The sequence below is a fragment of the Vidua macroura genome, chromosome 19 (genome assembly GCF_024509145.1).
Source record: "Vidua macroura isolate BioBank_ID:100142 chromosome 19, ASM2450914v1, whole genome shotgun sequence".
Taxonomy (NCBI): Eukaryota; Metazoa; Chordata; class Aves; order Passeriformes; family Viduidae; genus Vidua; species Vidua macroura.
The window spans coordinates 3,320,079-3,347,548 of NC_071589.1; the positions used below are offsets into that span (position 1 = coordinate 3,320,079).

The following is a 27,470-nucleotide window of genomic DNA, read 5'->3' on the forward strand; positions in this document are numbered from 1 at the left end:
ATTTCTGAGTTTCACTGAGTTCAAGCATTCTGTGCAGAACAGCAGAATACAAACAATGGAAGAATCAAAGGAAAAAAACCCACAACACAGAAAAAAAAAACCCAAACAAGCAAAAAAAAACCTCCACAATACCCACATTTCATGCCTTCAGGATTTATAACTGAGTTACTCTGGAGTCATGGATTACTCAAAATGGAACCAAATAAAAGAATCCCAGCAAAATCCAAGTTATTCCTTAGGGCTCGAATCTATAAGTGGGCATTGTACCTTGATGTGTATGACCTGAGACATGAAAAAATGAAACAGAAATATTCCTTGCCTGAAAGTATTTCCTGTAAAAAGCCAGTCTGAGGGCACTGTCTTCTGTTGGTCACAACATTGGTGTGAGTTCCTGTGTCCTTGTTCATGTGGGCAGAAGCAGCTTAAATTTAGAAAATGTGGTGGTGCTGATGACACAGCTTATGTTTGGAAGCAGAAAGTCCTGTAGGGTGGAATCTGCCAGGTTTTGGGTGCCTCTGGTTTGAAAAGCTGTGATGTAACCAGTGAATAGGAATGGCTCTGGACCAGAGGTGGTGGGGATGGTTTTGAGGTCCAGATTGTTTTGATTTGTGTTGGTAGGAAGTGGCTGTAGGGAGCAAATTGTGCTGGTGGGGTTCACAGAAATTCCATCATGTTATGCTCAATTCCTGTGGGTTCTCTTCTTCCTTTTTCTACTTCTGGGTTGGGATTGAAGGCATTTGAGACAATAGTTCACGTTCAGACTCAGGTGTTTATCATTTCTTATCAGTGTTACAGCCTCACAGCCGTAAGTTCTGCAGCCTTTCATTAGCAAGGCACAAAATGGCTGTCTCTTGTTACAAGGCCTTTTAAGGCTAAACTGTCCAATTGAGAAATGACACCTCAATTATTTTCACTTTTAACCCAATAATTGATCCCTCAAAGCCTGCAATGAGGACTTTTCTGTCCAATTACAAAACATCTTTACCCAAACCCATGAAGAAGAAGGAAGAAAAAGGTAAAGAAGAACAACTTGTCTCCACCCTAAAGCCTCCATCTTGCCTCATATTTATTACTATATTCTAAAACCCCAAACTGTGAGTTTTCCACCCTGTGATAACACACACTTCTATTCCAACTCCACACCCACAATCCCAGTTCTATCAATCATTTTGGAAGCCTTCTCCACGGCCTCAGGTGAAATGCAGTGTTCTCTTGGGGGTCTGTGCCTTTCAGCACAGAAAGTTTAAAATTCTCAGCATCCAGGGTTCCCACAAATTCCAAGAGACCCTTGGGAAGAAGGAAACTGGTGATTCTGCTTGTGTGAAGTGCAGTGAATTCCTTGGTTCCTTACAGTTTTTCCACAGTTTCAGAGAATTAGATTTGACTGCCATGAGGGTGGGAAAAGCAGTATATTTCAACAGCTTATGCCTATTTTCTCTACTCTTTTATTTCAGCCCCAAAAGAGCCTGTTTTAGAATTCCAGACTCTGATTTATTACTATAATGAGATTTGTGTCTGCCCAAGCCCTGCTTGCCAGTATTCTCTGTATTCTTCTCTGCATGTGTTTTGCATTGGGAAATGAATAAAGTGGTTGGATAACCTTTCAATTAAGTGTTTCCACCTAAATATCTCCTATAATGTACAAGTTATTTTGTCATTTACATGCAAATAAGTTTATATGAAGAGAATTTGTGGAAGCTGCTTTTCTGTCCTGTCATCCTGAGAATGCCTGAACATGATGGACAGCAGGCTGAATGTTTTCCTGTTTTTATCCCTCTCTTTTGTGCATGTTTTATTTATCTTGCAGGCTGTCTGTTCATGGAGCTGATACATCAATTGATTTGCCTTGGCTTTTTCTAACCCTTCTCCAGCTTCATAAAAAAAAACCTAAAACAAGCAGGAAAAGTGCTCTTTTAGACTTGGAATGCATAATCTAGACCTTAGTGGTGTTCTATACTGAATAATTGGGTTGTCTGATTTCTGGCAGTGGTTAGAGTCAATGATCTTGGAGATCTTTTATACAACCTAAATAATTCTGAGTCTGTGAAGAGAATTATCCCAGTTGGGGCAGTTGCCAAACACTTTTTTCAGAATCATAAATAGCCTGACAGAGACTAAATAGGAAGAAGTTGTGCAGCTTCCCAGGTTGCCTCCAGTGCAGTCAGCCTGACTTGTATTTCACTTCCTCCAGCAAACTTTTCCACTTCCAGACTACAGTTGAAAGCAAGGGAAAAAAAATACATTTCTATTGATCCGAGGTAAGAAGTTCTTCCCAGAAAAGAATAGTAGAGTTCTTATGTGGCCTCCAAAGCAAGTGTGAATGCTGGGAAGTTGAAGAAAGATCAATAAAACTTGCTAGTTTGTTGGATGCTTTTGAGTTGGATCATTATTTATGCTTTCCCCTTGGAACAGAATAAGTCACTTTAGGCAAAATTTGACAGTGAAGGTTATTCCTAGAAGACATCACGATTTTTTCCTTGCCTTCTTCCAGAAGAAAGGTAAAATGGAGCCTTAGCAAAAAGAGTTCACTATATTTTCTGTTTCAGAGTGACATTTTTGTTAAAAAGATGTGGCTTCTTGGAACATATGAAAACCCCTCTTTTTCCTTTTTCCTGATGTTGCTGAGTCTACTGCAATTAGATTTCTCAATTTGAATCCCCCTGAAGGCTTTTAACAGCATAATGGAGTAATACAGATTTATTGTGTTTGTCTGAGGCTTTGGGGTTTTTTTCCTCCTAAAATTTCCTTGGTTTGTAGTTACATAGGAATGGAAACCCTGAAATCACCCAAATGACTCGTTTAATCTTGTTGAATTTATAAGCCTCTAAGTCAAATGAAGAGAATGTTGTTTTAAGATGTGGAGTTTCATCTTGGATGGAATTTGTTTGGAACTGAGGCTTCCAAATGTCAAATGCCTGATTTATAATGGAGTTGCACAGTTCACACTGTCAGCACTGCAGTCTTACAGCATTCTCTGGTGGAAGCAGTGTGAGACTTGGAGATTTGTGCAGTCCCCTGCCTGAGCACAGATCCTCTCATCCTTCACAGAATTGTCAGCCTCTGCCTTAAGATGGTTTTGGGTTTGTTTTCCTTGAATCTCTTCTATCAGAGCTAGTCCAGCACTTCAGTGCACATTTTCCCAAAATTGGTTCTGGGTTTTTTTTAGCCTAAACATGTCCATGATCAGTTTATAGCTATTTTTGTTCCTCCTCCCAGTTCTACATCCTCCCACCTCCATGTATTTATAGGTAGGAATTATATCCCTTTTCAGCCTTTGTTTCTCTGAGCTGAACAAGCCAAGCCTTTAATTCTCTCACCTGCAATGTGCTCTCCGTGTCCCCAGCCCTCCCCTGTACCTGCAGCCCTCTCTGCCTGCTGAGTCTCACTGAGAGCAGCTGTGTCTCTTCTAGCAGACTTTGCACCCTTCTTTTCTTCTCCTCCTTTTAATAAAACACATCAAAAGATCCCATTTCTGCCCCGGGACAGCATCATCTCTGAAAATTGAGGAGGTTGATTCTCATTTCTGCTCAAAGCCATCACCTCAGCTCACCAACAGCCCCTTGCAATTCAGAGATGTGCTCTTTGCTCTTTTATTGTCTGCTAATAGACACTGCCAATAAACAGCACACTGGAAGGAGCTGTCAAGGCTATTCTGGTGCTTATCTACACAGAATTAGGAGAAGGCTTACAGGAAAAGAGAAGTTTTGACTCTTTTTTTTCTGCATGCTAGACCAATGCTGATTGCAAAGCGAGTTTTCTTCTGCACTGGAAAGCAGAGCATGCTGTCCTAAATATCCTCAGACCTCTTGCATGGTCCTGCAACTGTTTAGTTGCATAGAAATGTGCAAAAAAAAAAAAAAAAAACCTGTGCAAAATGGGGCTGGCTAATTCCGGCAATTAGTTCTATTTATAATAACAGCCTTTAAAGGAGTGTCATGTAAACATCACTATGAGCATCTACCATTAAATATTATCTGTGTTTGGCTTTTTGGATAAGGAGTGTTCAAAAGGAGCACGCTAACCATATGACACAGCAGGCTGAATGGAAATTCCTGCATTTTTTCTCTTGAATTGTTGACAAGGAGCTGTAGAAATTTGATTTGCAGTTGTGTGGCTTTTCTCACATAGTTTGATCTTTTGGTTCAATTATTAATCTGTCTGCTACTGGAAATCATTACCAGGGTAGCAAATATATTTGATATACATGGGGGGACTTCTAGCATTATAAATAACTGAGTTTAATTTAGTGCCTGCTTTCCATAGTGTTGCATTTCTCAGGCCTGGCTGCTTTCTGAGAGTGAGTCATTAATAAGGACAGGAAGAGAAAAGCCATTTTCCCTTGCACACTTCATTCCCCAAACTAGTCATCTCTTAGAAATCAGCTGTGTTTGGTTAAGCTAAAATGGCTGGTAGTCAGTTCTTAGAAGTTTAGAATTGGTAAAACCACCTTGGAGAGGAGGGAGAGTGCACTGAGGGAGCAAAGATTGCTGCTCCACTGAAGAGTTGGTAAAAACAGTTCTAATGCATTAAACTTGCAAGTATGAGTTGAATGAACTTCTCCAGTGGCTGGAGACTTCCTTAAATCGATTTGAACTTTTTATCACCAAGTCAGTGAAGTGGAAAATAGCTTTGCAAAGCTGATTTACATGAGAAGGGCTGTAGAGTGGCTGGTTTGAGGTGCTGCACTAGCACTTGCTCATTAATTCCCATTTATTGCCTTGTATTGCTACCAGGGTTTGGGAAAATATGGGGAGAAGGGCATCACTGTAATATTTCTCTCATTTCTGTGGTTTGGCTTTTTTCCTTTGAGCCCTTATGGTCAAAATAATAACATGAGTATGAATGGAAATGTCTTCCTATTCCATCTGCTGTTATGTTCTCTCTGGTCCTGCCCTTACAGAAAAATGTGTACCACTGCTCCTGAGCCAAAATTTAACTGGCACTAATGAGTATAACTTGAAACATGACTGAAAATATTTAGAAAACTTCTAAGTTTGGAAGTAGCACCTACCTCTAACAGTCACCAGGTCAGTCAAAACACTCAGCAAATTTTGTGTATTTATACAGTACTACTGTGCTGCACATTTCACTGCTTGACAGTGTAATGCTGAACTTTTGAGTTGAGATACACAAAGACATTGGAGAACACAGACATTGATTTCAAGTATATTTTTAATTGCTGATGACATGTAGATATGAAGGGAAATATTTCCAGAATCAGCTAAACTCAATGTTAAATATTTAGATAGCTTCACTCTCAGTATTAGTATGTAGCATTTATTTTCTCCAACTTCGTATCAACCAAAAATAATGGTTTAAAAGGAAGGAAAAAATCACCTTGCTGTACTTAAAAGTGGGATGTTTGGTCTGTAGGCTGAGAAGAAGCAGACACTTCCAAAATTCACTTTGAAGGGTTTTAAACAAAACCTGTATGGAAAAGAGTAGAAGCTCCTCCAACAAATACGTATTTACTTGGAAGTTCTGATTTATTTTTACCATGAATGTCCTGTGTGGTAGCTGGTGAAAGAATAGCAGTGAGGTATCCAGAAACCTTATACCCAAGATTAGATCATGGGTGGAAATCATTAGTCAAAGGCTGTTCTTCTGCTTATTGACCTCCTGGTGAAATTTTATCTTGGAATAGCATAAATCCTCTCTTTTTGATACAGTGCACTTCTGACACTACGTTGTTTTTTGCTCTTGGATGACAGAAATCAATCAATCACATCTCTAATGATGGAAACTGTAACAATAGAACTAATAAGCATGACATGCTAGTCTTGTAGTGTGTGTGTGAAGACAAGAGAACAGACTAATAAACATAGATAATTCCTAGAGAATGGTGTTCTTGGTTTTCAAAGACCCTTTATTAAATGCATGAGAAACTGAAAATCAGAAAAACCCACCAGATCCATCTGCTCAATTAGCTGTGCTCTGCAGAGAGAAGATCAAGAATTTGGTACATTTTGGTAATTTTGGCTTCCCCCACAGGTGACTTATGGCTCTTTTGACTACACTTCCCTGCTCTATCTCTCGGACTACTCCAGAGACTTCGGGGGTGGACGGTTCGTGTTCATGGATGCAGATTCCAACAAGACAGTGGAGCCCCGAGCAGGTACGAGCCAGGCTGGCTGCAGGTTGTGCCATTTTTTGGCTTTTCTGGGCTGGCAGGTGGTGTGGGACTGGGTTTTGTGTCAGCAGGAATAACGTGGGGTGTGTTCTGGTTTGAAAGCAAAACCTGTGGGAGACTCCAAGTCAGAAATACAATTTATTAGGAAAAGGAAAAAAAAAAAAAACAAACAACAAAATACATGCAATAATTCAAAAGAAAAACCACAGACAGAGTCAGAATACAACCTGACACTCTGTTTGTCAGGGTGTTGGTAGCAGTCCAAATTGGAGTGGCTGCAGCCCTCCTGGAGTGGCAGATGTGGTTCTGTTGGAGCAGTGATCCTGTAGAAGGGTGTAGTCTTCCTCTGAAGGTCCAGTGGAAAACCCCAAGCTGTTCCTCTGGGAATCCAGTGGAAAGGCTGAGGTTAATGTCCCAAAAACTCAGATTACATCCAGGTAGGAATGCTTGGCTCCTCCCTCTGGGCAGAGCAGCTCAAAATGGGATGCTGTAACTTTTATCAGTCATGCAGTGACATTCAATAACTCATTATCAGCAGATGTCTCCCCTGAGAGAGGATTGGTTGTGGAAGAGATAAAGAAAACTGCCCAATTAACAGAAGATAACTGCCACACCTCTAACAGATGGCAAATAGAACAGATCTTGCCTTGGAATCTAGGACAGGGTAGTGTAGCATTCTGTGTTCAGACTGATGACATCAAAAGTGAAGATTAAAACAGGTTAAAATACAGCCACAGTTTGTGTTAAGCCACAAGAAGTGACTTCCTGGAAAGCTGTAGGGCTTAGAAGAGGTGGCCAGTTCTGACAGCTTAGCAGGTCACTGTGTGTGGAAAATAGTAACAGCAATAATAATTTTAGATTATTTGCTTTAAGACGTTTACAACATAGTGTAGCTAAAGCTGATAGGCCAAGAAATGCTTATAGTAGATTATAATTAGGAAATAGTTGGCTTCTGATTGTGATAGTATGAATTATAACATCTGTATTGTCCCACCCTTCTCATGAGACTGAAAATGGAATAAAAGTTTTTAAAACACCTCGGAGTTGCCCCATCTCTGAGTCAAAAAAGAGCTTAGTCTGACAACTGTGCAGCAAGAGCAGAGCTAAGTGTCATTGCAGCAAATCCAAATTAAAGCAATTTATTTTAGACTGGCCTGAAATTCCTTTGCTGCTCAAGGTGAGGCTTAATACCCTGTAATGGCTGAGGGTGGGTGTGAAGGTGATTGATGGCCACAGCTCTGCTGACCTGCTGGAGCATGATGAACCATGATTACTTGGGTGTAAATCCATCCCTGCTTCCAGGAGGTCTGACAGGGATGAGCCTTCTGATGGCTCTCAGTTATAAATAAATAAATAAAAAAACCTTTAAAGCTGGTTTGAGATTTTTTTTAATATGTGGATAATTTGAAACTAGAATTACTCTGGGGCTGCCTAGAGAGGAGCTCAGCCTCAACTCATCTGTCTGGCAGGTGAGTGCTGAGCTTCCAGCAGTGTTACCTTTCATAATGCAAGATCAGCCACACTGCTGCAGGGAAAAAGCAAAAAGGGACAACTTTATATTCCTGCTGTGTTCTGTCTTTTTTTTTCCAAGACAGAAAAGATGGAAATTTGCTCATTTAAAGAGCCTCAGTAATTGTCTGCTGACAGTTGTTAACCCAAGGAGAACTGACTTCAGACTATTGCTGCCTGCAAATTGGAATAGGTGTTTGAATTCTGGATCACAGTGATCCACTCACCTGCAGTGATGCTGGTTTAGATAAACTCTGAGATTACCTGGCTTTGCTGTCAAGAACTGTATGTTTGATTATTTTGTCTTTTATGATTGGAAGTAAACCCTAAACTGAAAGCTTCATCTTTTGCAAAATGCTGCTGCCGGTATTTTGAAAGGGAACACATTAAACTATTTTTCAGATGCAATTCTAAGATTACCAGATCTTTATAGCTGTAGAAATCACAACTGAATTCTAGGAATGTGTGGAGAGCTGTCTCCTCAGTGCAAGGGCACTCAGCCTGGCTGCAGTGTGCAACATGCCCCTGACTTAATTTCCAAAAGTCTCTAACTGTGAAATTGCTTCCATTCAGCCCCATCCATTCATTTTCAGGTTTTCTGCTGCAAGGACTTTGCTCTTGATGTGGTTCTGGGGGAAGAAGGGGAAGCTGCTGAAATACAGAATTTTCTTTTTGGCTGTTCCCTCTGCCAGGGGTTGTATGGGCAGCGTGTGCCACAGGACACCCCTTCTGAAACAAAACACAATGCACAGCTCCTCAGGAATAGCACAAATGTCCTTCATGGACACAAGAGAAAATTAATTACACTTTTCTAACACATCTCTGTTACCACAGTTGTCCTGTGATTGTGTCACAACCTCTGGTGCACAATCCCCAGTGACATTCTGTGAGCAAAGGAGAAAAGCTTGCGAGGTGAAGCACAATGTGAAGGCATTTGCACTTATTTTTCCTCTTGCTGATAAAATGTGTTTTGTGAAGGAATGTTCAGGCTGTTTTCTGTTGCTGGTACAAGTTGATGTATTTTTCATGTTCATAATGTTCCTCTGCAATGTTTTTTCTCTCCTTCTCTCTTTTTGGCTTTTCTTTGTTTTGTTTTACGCTTCTTTTGATCCTTTGTGCTTCTGTTGTAACTCCAACTCAGCTTTTAAAACCACATGTGGATGAGCTTTCATGCTTCTCATTTAGGAGCTCCAGGCTTTTCTAGGGATGACTGTCATAATCACTGGTTCAGTTTTCATGCTTGACAACTAATTCACTTTTCTGTATTGCTAATGCCACTGCACTCCTAAAACCTGGTACTTGCCTCACACTTAGCCTGCATTTTTGGGGACCTGATTCTGTGTGCCAAAATGAGCAGGTTTCTTTTCCCATGAGCAGCAATTTGTTCAAGTGTCAGTGGGGAGCAGAAAGGCATTGTTAGTGATGCAGCAGAGCAGAAAAGCAGTAATTGGAAACACAAGAAAAAGCAATTAAACCATTGTGGGATGTCCTGTGTTTGAAAGTGCTGCCTGGGCAGGTCCCACTGCTGCTTCAGATGCATTTGCAGCACTGCACTGGTGAGGATCAGTGTCAGCCAGGCAGCTGGGCACAGGGAGAACTGTTCTGCCAGGAGTGGAGCCTAAAATAAAATGCTTTTCACTTCCCTCAGTGTGTATCACTTGCAGATTACCTAAGGAGTCTCTAAGTCCTGACTGTCACATAGCTGACTGAACAACTCTCTAATTTATAGGATGATCTTTAACATCCCCTAGTTTGGTTGTTAGCAAACATTAGCTTTAAGAAGGAATTGTAATTTATTAACGTTGAGGCTCTTGAGATTATTTTTTTTAACAGAAATGAACAAATCAGCACCAGTTCAAGTGTGCAGACCTTTGGCTAATTCATAACCAGACGTGGCATGAAGGAACACATCTTTCTTGTGCTCTGATGGGCTGCAGAAGTGAATATGTGTCTTTTAACTTCAGTCAGGACCTCTCTCTGCCACAAGGAACTCACTGTACCATGAGGAAGACAATTCTTAGTGCCAAAGGATATACAACTTTGAAAATATTTTTTTTTTGTGACAAAGAAATAGATCTAAAGTGGTATCTGTTCCCTTTAAATATATATGGAAATTCTGTTTTCAAAGTTGTCATACTGGGATTTTTTTCCATCCCTTTGCACCAGGATTGGCTCTGTTTGAGAGACTGTAAGAAACAGAGCAACATTTTGAAAATGAGGCCCTTCAAAACTAAGCCCTTTCAATATTAACTCTCCTTGATGGTCTGAGACTTATTTTAGTAATCTGCAAGACATACAGGAGGAATAAGAATAAATGGCAAACGTCAAGGCTTTCCTTTTTCAGTCACAAAATTGGTATACTTCTTTCTGCTGCTAAACTTGTCAGGGTATAAAGTTTCATATTTTAAAATTTCATATTTAGAATTTAATTATTTTGCAGGGTCTTGTGTGAATTTGGGGTCTGGCAATATTAGGCAGGTCCCAGACTTCCCTTGATCATAAAGTGTAGATGAAACTGCTGTTGGAATGAAATCCCAGTCCTGGTTCTGTGTTCTTTATTTGCACGTGCATTTCTTGGTTTGAAGGTCAGCTTTGCTGCACTTATTTTCAGCTTACAAGGGAATTTGTTCTTCATACAAGTCATTTTTTATACAAAGGCAGTAGGAAAGGTCACAATCACTTCTGTGTGTTTCTGGAAGAAACTAATCTGTGGGGCAAAATGAATTCTGTACACTGGAGAGTGCAATGTGACTCTTTAATCTCAAACTTGCTGTATTCTCACTTAGTGTTTCTGGAGGTGTAAAATATTTGATTTGAAGGTATAAGATATTTGGGAACTTCCCCCCATACAGACATTCTCATCTTTCTCTGTATTCAATCCACATCCTCCAGATTCAGTCTAGCTCGTGATAATCTGCCAATTCCAGCTTTAGTTTTGCTCCAATCAGTAAAAAAACGGAGCACGTCTTGAAGTTAAATCAGTATCAGCTGAAAGCTGAGAATAATTTCCAAAAAATCCACAGAAGTAGCTGTCAGTCCTGGTGAGGAACAAATGGAGGCAGCATTAGCAGCTGCAGTAAGCACCAGCCATGCAAAGGACAGCAGTTCTTGCTGATTTGCAAAACTCATCACAAATTGTGCCAGGGACTGGTGAGGGGATTGCAAAGTGTGGTAGGAAAAGGAGGGATCTGCTGCAGTCATGCCAAAAAGACAGAAAATCTTTATTTCTCAGTAGAACTTGCTTCTGGTTTTGTTACCTGTGGAAGAATAACTTCTTCCAGGCAGGTTTTGTATTCTGATGGTGTTTGATGCCAGGTTAATGATGGCATTAAATGAAACACTATTTCAACTGGCAGTGAAGCAGGAGGGACCTGGGAGTGCAGGTGTTATTTGTGGTGTTTCTGTGAGTGACTTCTGATAAATCCCCTGCCTCGCTGAGGCAGCTGTTACTGGGGGAAGCAGTGGTCACCTCACATTTCCTGCAGCACTGGAAGGATGGAGGAGTGCTGGGGGAAGAGTTGTCCTGTGTTAGTGTTGCACAGAGAATTGTGAAGCATTGCCAGTATTCAGAATTAGCCTCTGAGCCTTTCCCCTGCCATGAAAATTTGGTTATAAATGACCACGTGTCCTGTTTGTGCCTTTGTGTAATGCATGTGCAGCCCAATATTTCATGAATTTGAGTTGATACTGGTCAAGAAAATAGGCAGCAAAGCTGAAGGCAGAAAAATCAGCTTCATAGAGTTACTCCATGAAATTCAGGTAATGTAACAGATGAAATAAAGCAAAATACCAAAGTAACTGCAGGTTCAGCTCTGTGGTTCAGCAGTGAGAGTTGATTTCTTGGTTCCTAAGCTGTGAATGTCACAGGCCACAGATGCTCTGATGAAGCCTCTTTAAGGGCAGTTTTTGGAATAATTGAGCAGCAGGAGTTACCCTTGTGCTTATGCTTCAGTGATTTACTAAATGTAAGGATGAATTCCTTCTTACCAGAAGTCCAAAACCCAGAACTTGGGCATCCAAGTGATTTGACTAGAGCTCTGCTGGACATGCCATGTTTGGCAAGGTCAGGAAAAGTCAGCTAGAAGATGCTGAGGTTGTTCAATGGGGTTGAAGTTGCAACACTTTGTTCTAAGTGAGAACTTTTTGTAGGAGTCAGAGTCTGAGCCCTGGTGCAGCTGCTGTGGCAGGGGAGCAGAGCAGACCTGGCAGCACTGGCTGGGTGAGGCTCAGCCTGGAGGGGAGAACTGGAAAATATCCCTGCCCTTCTCTTGGCTCCAGGGAGGAGATGGAGCCAAAAGGCCTTGGGGACACTCATAATTGATCTGGAGAGAGCAAATATTCAGTTTTCACTTCTAAATACTCCCCAGGGTTGTCACACCTTCAGACAGAGTGCAAGCTGCTGTGATTTGGAGCAACCAACTGTGCTGGTAGGAGAGAAGCAGGCAGGGATTCCAAAAATCCAGCAGTTGATATATAGAAATGTTCTTGTACTTTTAGCAGGAAATAAATAAGTTAGTTAATTTTCTTTAAAAACTATAATCTGGAAGATTTCCAGACCCTTCTGAATTTAAAGTAGAAGCAACTACTTTTTTTGAGGGTATTAATACTACAAATTACAAACTGGCTGTGGGAGACTTCACTATGTGAACCAGTGATTTTATTGATAACAGCAAGGAATTTCTGTCTAGTAACTAAATATGGGACAGGTTTGTAACTGGGATTTGATACCCATTGCAGGTAGTTTTTTGTTTGGGGTTTTATTTTATTTTTAGGCCCTGGGGCTTAAAAATAAACTTTTATTTTACATTTAATTTATTTTATTTATTTAAAATAAATTTATTTTAAATTTTACAAATTTTTAAATGTGTTAAAATTAATTTGTTTTATTTATTTTTATTTTTAAATTTATTTACTTTGTTTATTTTAAATTTAATTTACTTTTATTCTTTTGTGCTTGACATAAATGTAGCAAAATGGTTCAGAGAAGCTTGTGCCCTCTCTTCTGGAGTGCTTTCTTTACCCCAGATCAGGGCACTTGCAGACATTGTCAGTCCAGGCTCCTTTTGTGGGATTTGCTTAGAGCACTTAAATTCTCCCAATTCAGCATTTTTAAATAAGTAATTGAATTAGTTAACTAAGTTTTATTGTGTGCTTGCAGAAAACATTATTATCAGTTTATTTGCCTAATGATATGGTGGGGTTTCTTGGACACTCTACATGAGAATGAATTGGTGATTAATCCTAAGCAGATGCCGAGGATGAGAAGACAACTGTTGTGCATTTTCCCTGGCACTGCTTCTGTCTGGCTGTCACTCAGCAGCTGAGATGCAGTTTTTTCCTTCTTTCCTGAGGAACATTTAGAGCTGATAAATGCTAGGCAGAGAGTGGAAGCTGTCAGTGCATGAGGTGAAAGATGCTGAATAGATCTGTGGTGCCAAATAAACTGGTCCTGCTTCCCTTTAACCAGACAGAGGAGTTGTTCCACAGAATTCACAGAATCTCTGGGTTGGAAGAGACCTCCAAGATCATCGAGTCCAGCCCAGCCCCAGCACCTCAACTCAACCCTGGCACCCAGTGCCACATCCAGTCTGTGTTAAACACACCCAGGGATGGTGACTGCACCACCTCCCCAGGCAGCCATTCCAGAACTTTATCACCTTTCTGTAAAAAACTTTTTCCTGATATACCCTGTATTTCCCTGGGTGCAGCTTGAGACTGTGTCCTCTGGTTCTGTCAGTGCTGCCTGGAGAAAGAGCCCAACCCCAGCTGAGCACAGCCACCTTTCAGGAGCTGCAGAGAGTGATGAGGTCACCCCTGAGTCTCCTTTTCTCCAGGCTGAGCACCCCCAGCTCCCTTCCTTCCCTCTGAGCAGCAGCTCAGTCTCCCCAGTGCCCCCAGCCATGGGCAGTGGCTGGCTCCCATTCCCCAGCCCTGCTTTGCCTCCCTTCCCTGGTGTCCAGGGGCACAGATGGAATGGGAACTAACGTTCTCTACCCTCTTTTTGAGCATTTATACTGATAAAAATAATGTACTGTGGAAAGAGTGTGCATTTGCTTCAAAAATATTGTAAAGGAATTAAAAGAAATTCTTCCCAAGTGAGGAAAAAGCATCTTTGAAAACTGACTATAGCCTTGTTCAGTTACCCAGAGACCCCAGTTGATGCATATGGGAGCAGATTGATGCCATATATATGAAGACATATTTATTAAAGAAAGAACTTAATAGACATTCAGTACAGCCAAAAAAAAAATCAATTTAACTGGATTAACACACTGAACCTTGTCTAGCTGTGAATTACTACTACTTCTAGTCAGAGATCAAACAAAACAGCTTGAAAGTCAGTTTAAGGCAAAGCTTTGGGTGAGCAGGTGAGGGACCAATAATAATGTACTTTAATGAAGTTGAGATACAGTTTAAAAGGGAAAAAAAAATCATGACACGGGGGTTTTGTGTGGAATCCTTGAGGGCAGCACTGTTCATTGCAACACTGGTAGGACAGGAGCATGTTGCCTTTCATCCAGAAAAGCAGGAGGGCGAGGTGGGAATGAGCTGTGCATACAAATGGATCTGTTCTTCACATGTGTGTCACTTCACCCACTACTGAGGTGCAGGCACAGAAGGGGATGAAATTGTTCTGAAAGACTCTGAACTGCCCTCTGAGGATTACATGTGAGCTGCAGCTGAACATGAAAGGGACTCAGGGATTAGTGGGTAAACCCAGCCCCATAAAGCCAGTCTAGTTTTGTCCAAATCCCCCATGTGTGCTGCTTAGGAGGATGCAAGCAAAGGAACTTCTGGATCTTTGGGATCCTTTTAGAAGAGACACCCAGTGATGTGCCTGGTGCCCATTTTGGCCGTGGAGGTGGGGTGAGGGGTGGAATAGTTCATGTTGTTGTTGTGCAGACTTTAGGCAGGCTTCAGCTTTTAAACCAACTCTTAATTTGAACAGTGGGGGAAAAGCCTGAGCAGGAAAACCACGTGCTGTTGGGGTGAGGGAGCTGTGCAGGTGAGAAATTTTGGCTTCCTCAGGAGAACTGGAGCAGTCCCATGGAGCTGTGTCAGTTCAGAGTTACCTGCTGGACATCAAACATCAAACCTGTACACTCTCAGAACAGTTTAATAACGTGGCAGTGTCCTGTTTCTCTCTGTGGCCAGAGAGCTGCTGCCACAGAATCCCACCAAAGCTACTTTATAAAAGGCAGGAGGAAGCCAAGAACATGCAAGCCAGTTCTCAGTTGCCTCAATTAAAAACAACAAAGTGCAACTCTAGTGACTGTCAGCAAAGTGTACTGATTTCCTCCCTGCTCTCCTTCTAGTCCTGGCTCTGATTTTAGACCAAAGAAGGAGGAAGGGCTCCTGTCTCATCAAGAGGGATGGCAGTGTAAGTGCTGTCAGCAGCAAAGTCACTGCATTTCCATCTCACCTGGTGCCACCTGTGGCCCACAGTGTCCCCAAGCAGGGTGGTGATGGTCAAGGCTTGGGGCAAGCACACCACTGAGCACTTGTAGCTATAAAAAAGTGCCAAGCCAGTGCATGGATGGAGTGGCTCTTTGTAAGGAGAGTGAATTCGTGCATGGCTGATCCATGACTTTGTAACCTGCCTGAGTGGGAGTGATCAGACCAGGCACAGAAAGTGATAGCAAACATTTGGTGCAATGCTGGTATCTGCCACAGCTGCTTGTAAACCTGCTGAGATTTTGTCACTGAAGGATTTTTGTCACCTCTGTGGTGCTTCCTCCTTCTTTGGTCTAAAATCTGAGCCAGGACTAGAAGGAGAGCAGGGAGGAAATCAGTACACTTTGCTGACAGTCACTAGAGTTGCACTTTGTTGTTTTTAATTGAGGCAACTGAGAACTGGCTTGCATGTTCTTGGCTTCCTCCTGCCTTTTATAAAGTAGCTTTGGTGGGGCTCTGTGGCAGCAGCTCTCTGGCCACAGAGGGAAACACAACTTTCCCAGGCATCGCCTGAGAAAGTCTGTGAGAAGATCAAAGAAAAGATTAATAAATAATTCTTATCTTAACTTGCTGTACCTGTTGTTGTGAACGTGTGGAATGTGTTATGGAGGTTTGTTTACCAAAGGGTGGTTTCTTAATTAGCCAGTGGTGATGGGGTTTTGATTGGAGGACCAGTCAAGTCTACCTGTATCGTGACTGTCTATAAAAGCAATGAGTTTCTTAATAAAGCTAGAGATTGATCAGCCTTCTGTGAATCAGTGCTAAATATTACCTGGCCAGGGGTCTGCTGCTATGATAGGATTCCATCTCCAGCTTTGTGGCACGAAGGATTAATGTATGTTTTAACGAGTAAAAAGCTGTCAGAGGGCAGTTTGTCTGTGATCACCTGTGGGCTCACTGGGGAACAGGAGCCAGACAGCAGCAGAGCTGTGGAGGGAGAGCTGCAGCTGGTGGCAAACTCCACTGATGGGTTCAAACCTTTGTCTTTGCAGGCCGGGTGTCGTTTTTCACCTCGGGCTCGGAGAACCTGCACCGCGTGGAGAGGGTTCAGTGGGGCACTCGCTTTGCCATCACCATCTCCTTCAGCTGCGACCCACAGCACGGCATCGGGGACCCGCTCCTGCCCTGACCTCCCTGCAGCTCCTGGAGGGAGAGGAGCCCTGCAGAGGGACAGGAGAAAGGCAGAAAGCAGCCCTTGTAACCTCACGTGCCATTAGAACTGCCAGCTCTGGGAGCACACGGTCACACACTTTGTTTTCACAGCTCCTTCTCCATAAACATTGCAAATGGTGGCTTAAGGACCATCCTGAGTCTGATGCATTCTGAAAATGGTTTGTCTTCGTGTGCCAAAGAGACTGCAAAGAGAGGATGGACTCCACAAAGAAGAGAAAGTGGACTTTTCATTTTTCAATTTTTTTTTCTAAAAGTTCTTCAGTTTGAAAGATACAAACAGTCTTTTGGGCCATGCCTTGATCTGACTCCCCAGGCTGCTGTTACCTGTTCCATTCTTTAGTCTCTTCAGTTGCTAATGTGGTGTAGAAAGTCTGACCTCAGTGAATTGAGCCTCAGTTAATTGAGACCCAACTTAATTGAATATTACTTTCTAGAGCATACCTTCTCTTGAGAGGGATGGATTCTCTGAATGTGGGATCAGTGGGGAATACACCTGGGACTCCAACTTTTTTTTTTTAAAATTTAATTACTACTGATTCAATATTCAGGAAGTCTCTCAATAGCTATTTTTTGATTTCTCTTTTCCAGTTTAGTATGAAGATTTTTTCTGTTAATGAGGACCCTGAATATTAAATTGCAAGGACTTCCAAGAGGACCTGTGTGCAAACACATGCATAATCTTGTCAAATACTTTAAGGTTTTTACTGCAGTCAAAGATTTCTGTGGGTCAGGAGGTTGATAAATGATAGAAAAACCTAATTTTTTTTTCTCAATCAAATTCTGAAATAACCATGTTGATCTGGTTTATTACCTGGATGTATAATTTCTGTGAAATACTGAAAATCTGGGAATGTGCTTTGATTTTTTTTTTTTTTTTTTTAATTTTATGCATACAGTTTGGTCCTTACAATGTATCCTTTTATGGCAACAAAAAGTACTGGGGGGAATTACACTGAAGATCAGTATAAAGAGGAATAAGAGGACACTTGAGGGCTCTCATTGGGCACACCAGCAAGATTAGTCCTCTGTAATTTCATTTCTTTGTTCTGAAACCTGAAAAAGTCTTCCTTGTCTGTACTAACAAGGGAGAATTGTTAAAATAATTAAAGTCATTTGAGTTTCATATTTAAATACTTGTCTTAAAGCCTGTTTATTCCAAGGAATTTGCATTACACCATGTTTTAAGTCCATGTGAAGGCAGACCAAGATCACCAGCAGCTTTACTGGACTGAACTGGATTCCTGCCATTACCCAGAGATTTAAATGCAATTTTTCCCCCCAAATACCTGATAGGAATCTGAACATGAATGGCCCTGTGTTTGCTGGTTTCTCCTGTCATCCCAGCTGTGAGTGGCACTCCTGGAGCTGCCCTCTGTCAAATCCTGCTCAACAAGATCATCTCAGCCCATGGGGGAAATCCCAGCTCGTCTCCTCTTGGATTTTTATATTTTGAAGATCCTGTGTCTTGTAGTAACTGCTGCCCATGGTGCATCTCCTGCTGGGAACTGATGGATGTTCAGAAATAAAATCAAGCTGCTTTTTATCTTTTGGAGCCTTTAAGCCTCAGTAATCTGGTCAATATGATGATCAAACCTGTCACCTGTAATTTGCTGGGAAATTGTGCACTGTGCATAGGAGGAGAGCTTTTCTTTGGAAAAAGGCCAAATATTTTGTATGTTTTACTGCCACTGAGATTCTTCTATTTAGAGCTTCCATATCCAGACTGCTAAAAGCAATGCCTAGATCTAGGGAGAATTTAAATGGCAAATGAGGAAGTAAAGTGCAATCTGAAAGTTTCTGAAGGTGGCCTCCAGCAGAAAGCAGTAACTGCAGAATGTTCCTGGGGCAGAGTGGAAGTTGAATTCACTGCTTAACAGGAACAAACTCGTTTAATTCATTTTAGGCCATTTAAATACCCTGAATAACTTTTTATTAAGGGTCTCTCCAGATAATGGCATGTAACTCTGAACTTGAAATATACTAATTTCGGTGCTTTTTGAGGCTCAGCTGCCTGTTGCTACTGGGAACTGCAGGGCTCTGATTCTTAGAACTCTGACTACTCCAAGGGCAGGATTTCTTCAAGTAATGAAGAAATATTCCAAGTAGCATCAATGTGATGCCAAACTGCTGCAGAGAAGTGCTCTTAATTGAGCAGAGGTGATGACAGAGCGTGGCTGGATGTGTCCCAGCTGTGTGAGGACCTTCCTAAAGAGCCCTGGTAGTTAAAGTCAAGAAAGGTCAGTGCTTGTGCAGTGGGAATTGGAGCCCAGTCCTGATGTTAAAATTAGAGCTTTGCACCTGAAAGCAGATTTGTTACAAGTATCTGGGAATGCTGGTTTGTATTTTGAAAGGAGATTACTTGAAAGGAAAGAGAAAGGCTGCTGGTGTGAAAAGTCCCAGAGTAAAATAGGAAATGCAGCAGGAGAGCAAGGCAGATTTGACTCCCTACAGTGGGGCTGAGTGAAGCCTCCTGAGGACTTCTGTGCAGTTGTGCTACTTTTGAAACTGTATTTCCACTCAAGTGCTTTGTGGAATATCAGCAACTTTTGAAAAATGGACAGGCTTTGTGGTCAGATTAGGTTTTTAGTGTACACCTACCTTTCAGTCCTGTAGCATGCATTCAATTTTAATTTTTTATGCCCTGTGATTCTAGGAACTCTAGGTGGATTTCTTGGCATTTCTCATGGATAGTTTTCATTGTATAAGCAGTTGTGGAATCATTATGGCTTTTACTTCCTTGTAAGTCAACTGAAGGTTTAGGAAGATACATTTAGGTTGAGATTTTCCTGAATATGTATCATCCACCTGAAATATTCTGCACTCCATCTCAATTTCAAGTCCAGAAATGTTTGCAATTTTAATTTGGATTTACAGCAGAAATTCAGCTTCATGTCTTACTTTTAAATTCAACAGCTGGGTGCTTTAGGAGGTTGTAGCATCTAATAATGTGCACATTAAAATAAATTAGCTGGAAAGGCATTGATGATAACTGTGCTGCCAAGGAAATCTGGTTTTGTTTCTTCAGTTGCATTTGTATTGTGTTGTTTTTAATGTAAAGAGTTCCTGGTGTTCCTTCTCCATCCAGATATCCTTCCACAGTGTTTGCAGGGGATTTGGTTCTCTCTAACCTGCCCGTGGAGAGCTCTGTGCAATATTTTTGTCTTGTCTGAATTCTAGGGGTAAAACCAGGAAATGCTGCTGGAGGTCAGGGCTCTTTGAGTGGGGAGGAATAAATACAACCAATCTACCTTCTCCAAGCAAAAACAAACGTAAAATAAAAAGAAATAAACTTAAATTTTTAAAATGCTGAAAATAAAATAAAATAAAATCCCAACTCTCTTTGTTATTGAGTCTTTTGTGGAAATCCAAGCAAACATTCCAGGAGCAGCAGAAGAGTTATTTCCTGTCTGAACCACAGGTGGCTCTGGCACACATGGATTGTCTCAGCCTGGGAAAATCCAGCTAAGGCATCTCCTGGAGGGTGGGAATCCTCTGCTGAGTGCCCACAGCTCCTTGTGAACAGCCCAAGAGCTGGAGCTCTGCCTTGCTTTGGGGCTTGGGAACACTCTTAGGAACCTGAAAGCTCATTTTACATCCCTGGCTGAGCCCTGCTTTCTGCTCTCTCTTCCTGATTGTTAATTTAGCCCCAAAAATTAAAAAAAAAAAGTGGCCATTTTTTATCTTCTGTGAGTGCTGCTGGCTTTGGACTGAAGTTTTTCAGGGTGGACTGTGCAGAGGAAATAAATAAATGTCCAGTTTCCCAAGTACACATCTTTTGTGTCCATCATCTCCCCTCAAATCACTCATTTCACCTCCCACTTCTATGAGAACGTTGACCTGTCCCCCCTGAGCAGGGGATAGAGCTCAGGGCATTATTTATTCATTGACTGGCTTGCTAGCACTGCAGAGAGGAGCTGGCTTTTTCCTCTGATCCTTTTAGCCAACATGGGGTATTAATTGTAATTAATAGAATTTTAATTATTTTTTATTAATCTTTATGAATAGTTTTAAAATTATAGTTATTAATCTTTATTAATAGGGATTTATTAATATTTATTAATATGTATGAATAAGATTTTTATTAAATTTTATTAATATTAATAGAATTTTATTAGTTTTTATTAATCTTTATTAATATACTTAAATTTTTTATTAATCTTTATTCATAGGATCCTTTATTAGAAGGATTTCTAACTCAGTTTTTGAGAATTTTCATTCCTCAGAATGCATTTTTTTCCCCCAAATACTCCCATTTTTCTTCTAGCAGAGGCACTGTCCATGTTTAGCTCGATTATTTCAGAAATATTTCTTTCCATCTTGCCTGTTTTCCTGTAAAGCTGAAATAATGACAAGGTATGGATCAGTGTTGCCTATTTTTGAGCATTCCTGTCTTTTCTGGTACCTCCTGGATAACGAGTAGGGAATTTTGAAACAGATGCCAGAGAGAGTGAGTCAGACCTTGGGATCACAACAAGAGATGCCTGGTTTCAATAATTCTTACTCTGGAATCAATAAAGCAGCCTGGAAGTACCATCTGCTTTATTTTTGTAGTGTTTAGGTGCTTCTAATTAAAAATATCTTGGTTTGCTGCTGAATAATCCTGAGGCTGTCCAAGGAGCCCGTGGTGGGTGAATGCACGAGCTGCCAGGTCAGATGGATTGTTCAGAATGAGCTGCACTGAAACCTCCCCCTTTTCAAAGGAAATATTCTATTTATAGGGAGAAGCTGAGATCTGTGGAGTGTTCATGTTCTGTGTTTCTGGGAATTTCTTGTAATAGTCCTCCAGTGTCCAAAAAAGCTCATTTTAGACATGGATCCCCTTCCTATTCTTTTGTTAACAAACCACAGCAGCCCCTCCACCCCCCAAAAAAGCACCAGCTGAGTTCCTGAGCCACGATTTTTCTGTTCAGACACCTTGGGGATTTGTCTCTTTCTTGTTCCTCAGTTTACACAATTATTTTAAGTTGTTTATGTCGATGCCTGGACACTTTGCCGCTGACTCCACAGGAAAAAAAAATAAAAATCTTGCTGTTTTCTTTTGGGAGAGCTTTTCCCTGCTAGGGGAAGGTCTCTGGGTGGATTCCTACCTTGGAGGTGACCTCCTCAGCATATTAACTTGTTTGCCAGAGCATTAAATCTTGTGGGAATAAACAAAGGCAGCTCCTAATGGAGTCATCCTGCATGTCTTGGCTCAGGGTGGTGGTTTCTTCCATTCCCTCTAGCAGGGAACTGTGTTTATTTCTGATTTATGCTCCTGAAGAGCAGACTAATGGGGCTTTAATTGTGGTTCACTGAATAACCTTGTAAGAAGGCGGCCACGTTTTACCAGGTGATTCAAAACTTAAAAGGCTGCTGTGAAATGAAACAAACCCTGAGCCCATTTAGTCCCCACACTTCTCTGTGGCAGGCACGTTCTTCTCTCTCTCAGGATTTTTTCATAGAGGTGCACAGAGAGAAGAAAGATAAAACAATTTCTATTTCTGCTCCTTGTTTTTCCCATGTGGAATGTGTTTGGAGAATTGTTTACCTGGGGTGATTGCTTGGTTGGATTCTGGTGAGGATTGTTTGAGCCTGATGGCCAATCCAACCCACCTGTGGCTGGAATCTCAGAGAGGGTCACGAGTTGTGGGTTAGTTAGAAAAGTAGGTTTGTAGTTTTAGTATCTCCTTTAAATAGTATATTAATGTATTATAGCATAGTTATAATAAAGAAATCATTCAGCCTTCTGAACTGGAGTCAGACATCAGCATTTCTTCCCACCGGGTTCACCTGCATTTACAATACTTCTCAACACAAAAGAAATGACAGAAGTGATCTAGGATTATTTCTGCTTTGCTACGAGCCATAAATGTGTGTTTTCTTGGTTTCTTTATATTAAAGGAAAATAGGAATTAATAATAGGAATTAAAAATAGGAATTAATAGAGTCATTCCTTTCCACAGGGATGAATATGATCAAAATAAACTTTGACTAGCAGGGGAAAAGCAGTATTACAGAAGTCAGCCAAGCAGAGGGGGAAGTTAAACTTAAGATGGTGTTAGGCAGAGAGCAGCTACGGGAGATTTCTCCCACACTGACGTGTCTGTGTCACTTTGAAGTGACATTTTCTCCTCCTCCTCACTCTGCTTTATTGTTTCATTAGATCAGACAACTGGAAACTGAGAGCTTTCAGGCAGCAAAGCTCTTCCTGTTCAAACCTTTTATAACATTTTGAATAGGACCTCTTGATAACCATTTGTTTTCAGCTATTTATCCTGTCCATCCTCTGTTTGAATTAATAATGATCAGTGAATATGCTAAAATAAGTTAAGTGATGCTGCATCCACCTATTTTAAAAATGATGAATTATGCTTTCTTCTGCATTTATCTTGTGTATCAAATGGGCATTTTTTAAGTGATGGTTTCCTCCATGCATAGCTTGTGTCTGTTGCACCTTTTCTGGAGCTGGACAGAATTTAGACTTGTAAATAAGAAATAATCCAAGAATTAAATTAAAACTGAATTAATAAATGTACAGAAGTGTACAGAAAGTTTCCCTTTGGGAAAAAAAAAAAGGATTGAAATATTTGTGGGTTTTGGAGCTGTAAGAAAAAACAGAAAAAAAGGAAAATAATAATTAATTTATTAATCCTTTAGTGGGACTCCAGGGAATCTGCACCTGCTCCTCAGTATCTGGAAATCCAGACCTCTCCCTGCCCATTTTCCCTTTCTAGGCATTTTGATGGAGATCTTGATCCCTTCAGACCACGAGCAGGAAAAATCTCCTTTCTCTGCCTCAGCAGCAGCACAAGACTGTGGATTTCTTGGGAAGGCTGTGCCCACCTGGAGCAGTGCCCAGCTGCCAGCAACTTGAGACCCCTTGACTTTGTTTTTTAATGCCTTTAGCACCTCCAGATGGGTGTGAGTCAGTGAATTCCAGCGTGCTGCAGAAATTATCACTCTCAATGCAAGTTAAACACGTTTTGACTCTGTTGCTAATTTTTTACTTAAGGCTTTGGAGCAGACTGCTAAAACTTGTCCTCTTCCTAATCATTCTCCTTAAATGAAATACTTCAGCCATAAAGCATGCACAAAAGGGCAGTAATCAAAAACCTTTCTGTAGCCGAGTTGTACAGGAAGATATTTCTGAGATGTCTAAATTAATGATTCTGTCCTCTGGTCAGGCCAGGTTTGTGATTTGCAGGATCTGAGCAAGGCAGAAGTGGAGGTGTTTAATGGCCCAGCTTCCCTGGAGTGGGAGGTGTAATAATTCTGTAATTGTGGTGCACTGATAAAGGTTTCTGTGTTAAATTTACAAACATGACAGGGTCATTAGGAACTGCCAGGGCCTCTTGTTAGACCGTATGACAGAAGGAAAAACCAGAAATCTCTGAGCCTTAAAGCCTTGTTTATAATGAATGAAATGGAGTGAATGAGTCAGTGGATCAATTAACTTGAAAAGCAGACACCATTGTCTGCCTGTCCCCTGAACAGGGTTGGTGACCCCTGGTTTTATTTCCTTCTGGCTGTGGATGGATGTGGGGCTGGGACAAAGTTCAGTCCCTGCCTGCTCTTGACATCCACAGCTTCCTCCCACAAGCTGCTGAGGGCTTGTTTGTACTGCAGAGGAGACAAAGGATATTCCAAATCTTCTAAATTAATTAGAATTTAGTTCTCTAATAGCAACACCTGCTTGCTGAATGCATTGTGAGTAGTCCAGCTGCACCAGACTGTATCACGCAGGAGACACGGGTTTTCCAGTTGTGTCCATGTTTTCCATGTGCTGCCCATGGACAGCACATCTGAGCCAGCTTTAGTCATGGAGCATGCCAGGGGTTCATGTTTGCATCAGTGTGACAAGTGAAATCTGTCTCTAAATTAACAGCCTTGAAACTGAAAAATTATTATTTTGTTGGGAAGAACACAGGTGTGGAAAGAACGCTTGGCTTAATGAGTTTATCTAATCTCAGTCTCCTTCATAAGTATGAGCCTGACTGTAAATACTGAAGTTCTTTTTAGAGATAGTAGCCAAGAATGCTTCCTAACCACAGGAGGATTTACCACTCCTAAACAGCTAAAAAGCTGAAACTAATCAGAAATATGAAAACTCCATAAAACTGAACATTTTGCAGCTTGGGTGTGTTGGAGCTGGGCTGGGCACGGGCTGGAGCCAGCCCTTGGCAAGAATTTGTGCAACAAACCCTCTGCATTTCTGCAAAATACCTTTCAGACTGCTGCTGTGATCCTTGAGGTTTTCCTGGGCTTTCTCCTCCCTGTGGGCTGTGCTGTGCACATCTGAGAGCAGGGGAAGGTTCCTGCCAGGGAGGTGCCACCCCTGCAGACTCCCCCGTGTACCCAGGGAGCTCCCAGGCTGTCAGCTCTGTTTCCTCTTTGGAGACAGCTCCTCTAAACACTGGGGATGGTGTTTATCCTCAGGGCCAGGGCTCCATCAATTTGTGCAGTTTATGCTGGGAAGAGACAGTAAAACTGGTGCTTACAAGAATTCTGACTGCACCCACCCCAGACGAGGAGACCCCGGTGTCCCCTGGCCCCACACCAGGTGGGTGGTGGGGACCACCCCAGGAGGAGGGCTGGGGTTTGCTCTGGCTCTCAGTGAGCAGCTGGGATGGGGAGGACACATCTGGATGCTCCAAGGAGGTGGTGCTGGAAGGGAAGCCCCCGTGGGGGGGTTGGGAGAGGATATTTGGGCTCCAGGTGATGGGAAGGGTGGGAGCTCCTGCTGCTGAAGAGGTGCTGGGAAGGAGCAAATGCAAAATCTGGGTGGCATTGAGTGCTGAATGGCAAGGTGTGACATCCCAAATGACAGGGATTGAAATCACAGGGATGCACAGGATGGGGAAAGGGAAAAGGAGCTGCTGTTCCAAGGACTTCAGCAGAGTCTGAAATGGCTGGTTAGAGACATTTCACCTGGTATTGAGGGTTGAGATCAGCCTGCAGCCCTTCTCCAGCCATCCTCTGCTGCCAGGACTCTGGAGCTGTTGACTTTTTGTAGCTTCTTGGGTAAAGAAAGGAGGCTGGTGGGAAAGCAGTGCCCTGGCGTGCCATGGAGAGATGCTTTGGCAGGGACACTTAGCAGGAAGAAAGGATCCTGAGAGCATTGCTGCCATCCTCTTCCCAGCACAGCACCTCCAAAATCCAGCAGAAGACCTAGGGGGACAGAGGCAGTGTGTGGCTGCCTCTGGCCTCCATCCACAGAAACCTGGGAGATGCCCAGTGGGAAGTCACTTGCCAGCTGCTTTGTTGAGGTGCTGTTTAATTGTTTTGCTAAAGCAGCTGCCTCTGCCTTATTAATTTAGAAGTAATCACTGATTGAAAACACTAATTCTAGCTCGTACTTTGATTCTTTTTGCTTGGGGCAATGAGAGAATTTCTCATAACACTTCTCTACCTGGAATCACAGGATCTCTTGGAGATCCGCCTTAAGCCTTGTCCTCTTGTTAAAAAAAAAAGGGATATTTAAAATCACCACCAGAGCCCACCAGGAGCTTCATCTTCTCAGCAGCCCAGACTCGGAATGGGTGAGTTTTGTTAATTTAGAGCATTTTGAGAAAATATTCAATTGAGGACCCAGTGGAGTACTCCAGGAGTTATCATCAGGTCATTTGTCCTGCCTGTGTGAGAGCTACAACTCTGGACAGGTTTGGATTCCATTTCATTTCATTTCATTTCATTCACCAGTTCTGTAACCATGGGTAACAGCAGAGCTGACGTGGCTCTTCTGCACTGCTGCAAGGAGGCTGTCAAGATTGTCAGGTTTTAAAATCAACCTGCTTTGATGACTCTTCTGTTCTGCAGCATTTACCTTACAGAGTTTGTCCTGAAAAACCTGTTTAAAAATGACTTTCCTTTTTTTTTTTTTGCAGCGTTTGAACTGAAAGCAAGATAGAAGTTGTTCAAGGATGCCTTTGCAAAAGACTGGTGTGTTGCCAGAGATACAAGATCTGGCTTGTTCTAATGTCTTCTCTCTTGCAGGAAAATAAATTTACTTTGTTCTGCAGTGTGTTGGGAATGTTGAGGTTCAGAACAGACTCTTCCTTCCTTCCTACAGGATTGGAGGAGCCACGACCTCTTGGAAGCTTTGAACATTTGTCACTTTGGATGTGCAAAGGAGATAAATCTGCCCATGGTCTGTGAGGGTTTCAGGGCTTTGCTTTTTCTTTTCTCTCCTTTGTGAACATCTGCCACTGAGTTCCATGCTGGAAGGAAAGTCTCCTTTTCATTAGGATGTGCCACATCCCACTGATTCTGTATGAAGAATATAATGCATTAAAATAATCTATAACAAACTGTAAAAACACTTAAACAACAAGCCCAAAGCAAAACAATTATTTAAAATTTGCTCTTTGTTTAAAACAAATTTGTACTCATTGTGAGTGAAATGCTGCCTCCCATTTAAACCCATCCTTCAAAACTCTTCCCAAAAGTCCTCAAACACAACTTTTTTGGTTATGAGCCTGCCTGAATTCACACCCAGACACTTGACATTCTTTGGAAAACAAAAATGGAAAAGTTTCTTTGGAAACAAACTTTGGAAAACAAAATTTACATGAAAGTAAGCTGGAAACACCTTTTTGTCTCAAGCATTGCCTTGAAGAATCCCTATAGCTTCTGGAAGTCAGTCCAGGCTCCAGAAAGCATCCTCTGGATGCTAAACCTGCTTTCCAAACCTTAAATTATCAAACCCCTCAAACAGAAGAAACAGGTGCCCAGCCAATGTGTTGGACCAGCAGCAACTCTAAAAACATCAAGGGCTCAGCAGATTTTCTGCTGCTCACCCTGCCCAGGCTCTGTGAAGCACTCAGGCTTTGCTGTTCTGGCTGTAATGTCTGTTTTTAAACACTGGCTGAGAGTTTGGGCTCAAAAGTACCTGAGCAGTTACAGGTGAGTTGTTTTTAATGAAATATTGTGCTGGAGACTCGTGGCAGCTTCAGAGAGATCTTATTTCAGGTGGAGCTAAATGTGGGAGGGTCTGAGCTGGGAGGGAGCAAGGACCAAAACCACGGCAAAGATTTCCGAATCTGGGGAAGGTGAGCACTGTTTTGGAAGGCTAAATTTAGCAGTGATTAAACGAGCTCTTAATTAACCAAATATTCCTCCTGCTTGCCCTTCCAAATTATTCAATAACTGAACAATTATAACGAGCTCAGCAAGTAATTACTCTGCATTCCTCACCAACTGCAGCCTTGGAACCCACCAGCTCAGC

The 27,470-nt window shown here is 41.8% G+C and overlaps 1 protein-coding gene across 3 annotated transcripts in view; it reads left to right on the forward strand.

The window, feature by feature from the left end:
• OGFOD3 (2-oxoglutarate and iron dependent oxygenase domain containing 3) overlaps positions 1 to 26,186 on the forward strand; it is a 44,863-nt gene extending 18,677 nt beyond the window's left edge. Inside the window, exons 8-9 of one of the 3 annotated variants that reach the window (XM_053994471.1) lie at positions 5,992 to 6,115; positions 26,131 to 26,186. In XM_053994471.1, the coding sequence (XP_053850446.1) occupies positions 5,992 to 6,115; positions 26,131 to 26,153 (147 nt within the window). In that variant the 3' untranslated portion in view covers positions 26,154 to 26,186. Of the gene's footprint in view, positions 1 to 5,991; positions 6,116 to 16,086; positions 17,399 to 19,444; positions 19,537 to 26,130 lie in introns of those variants that run through there. The other 2 variants (XM_053994470.1, XM_053994469.1) reach the window with 2 other exon arrangements.
• The last annotated feature ends 1,284 nt before the right edge of the window (positions 26,187 to 27,470 follow it).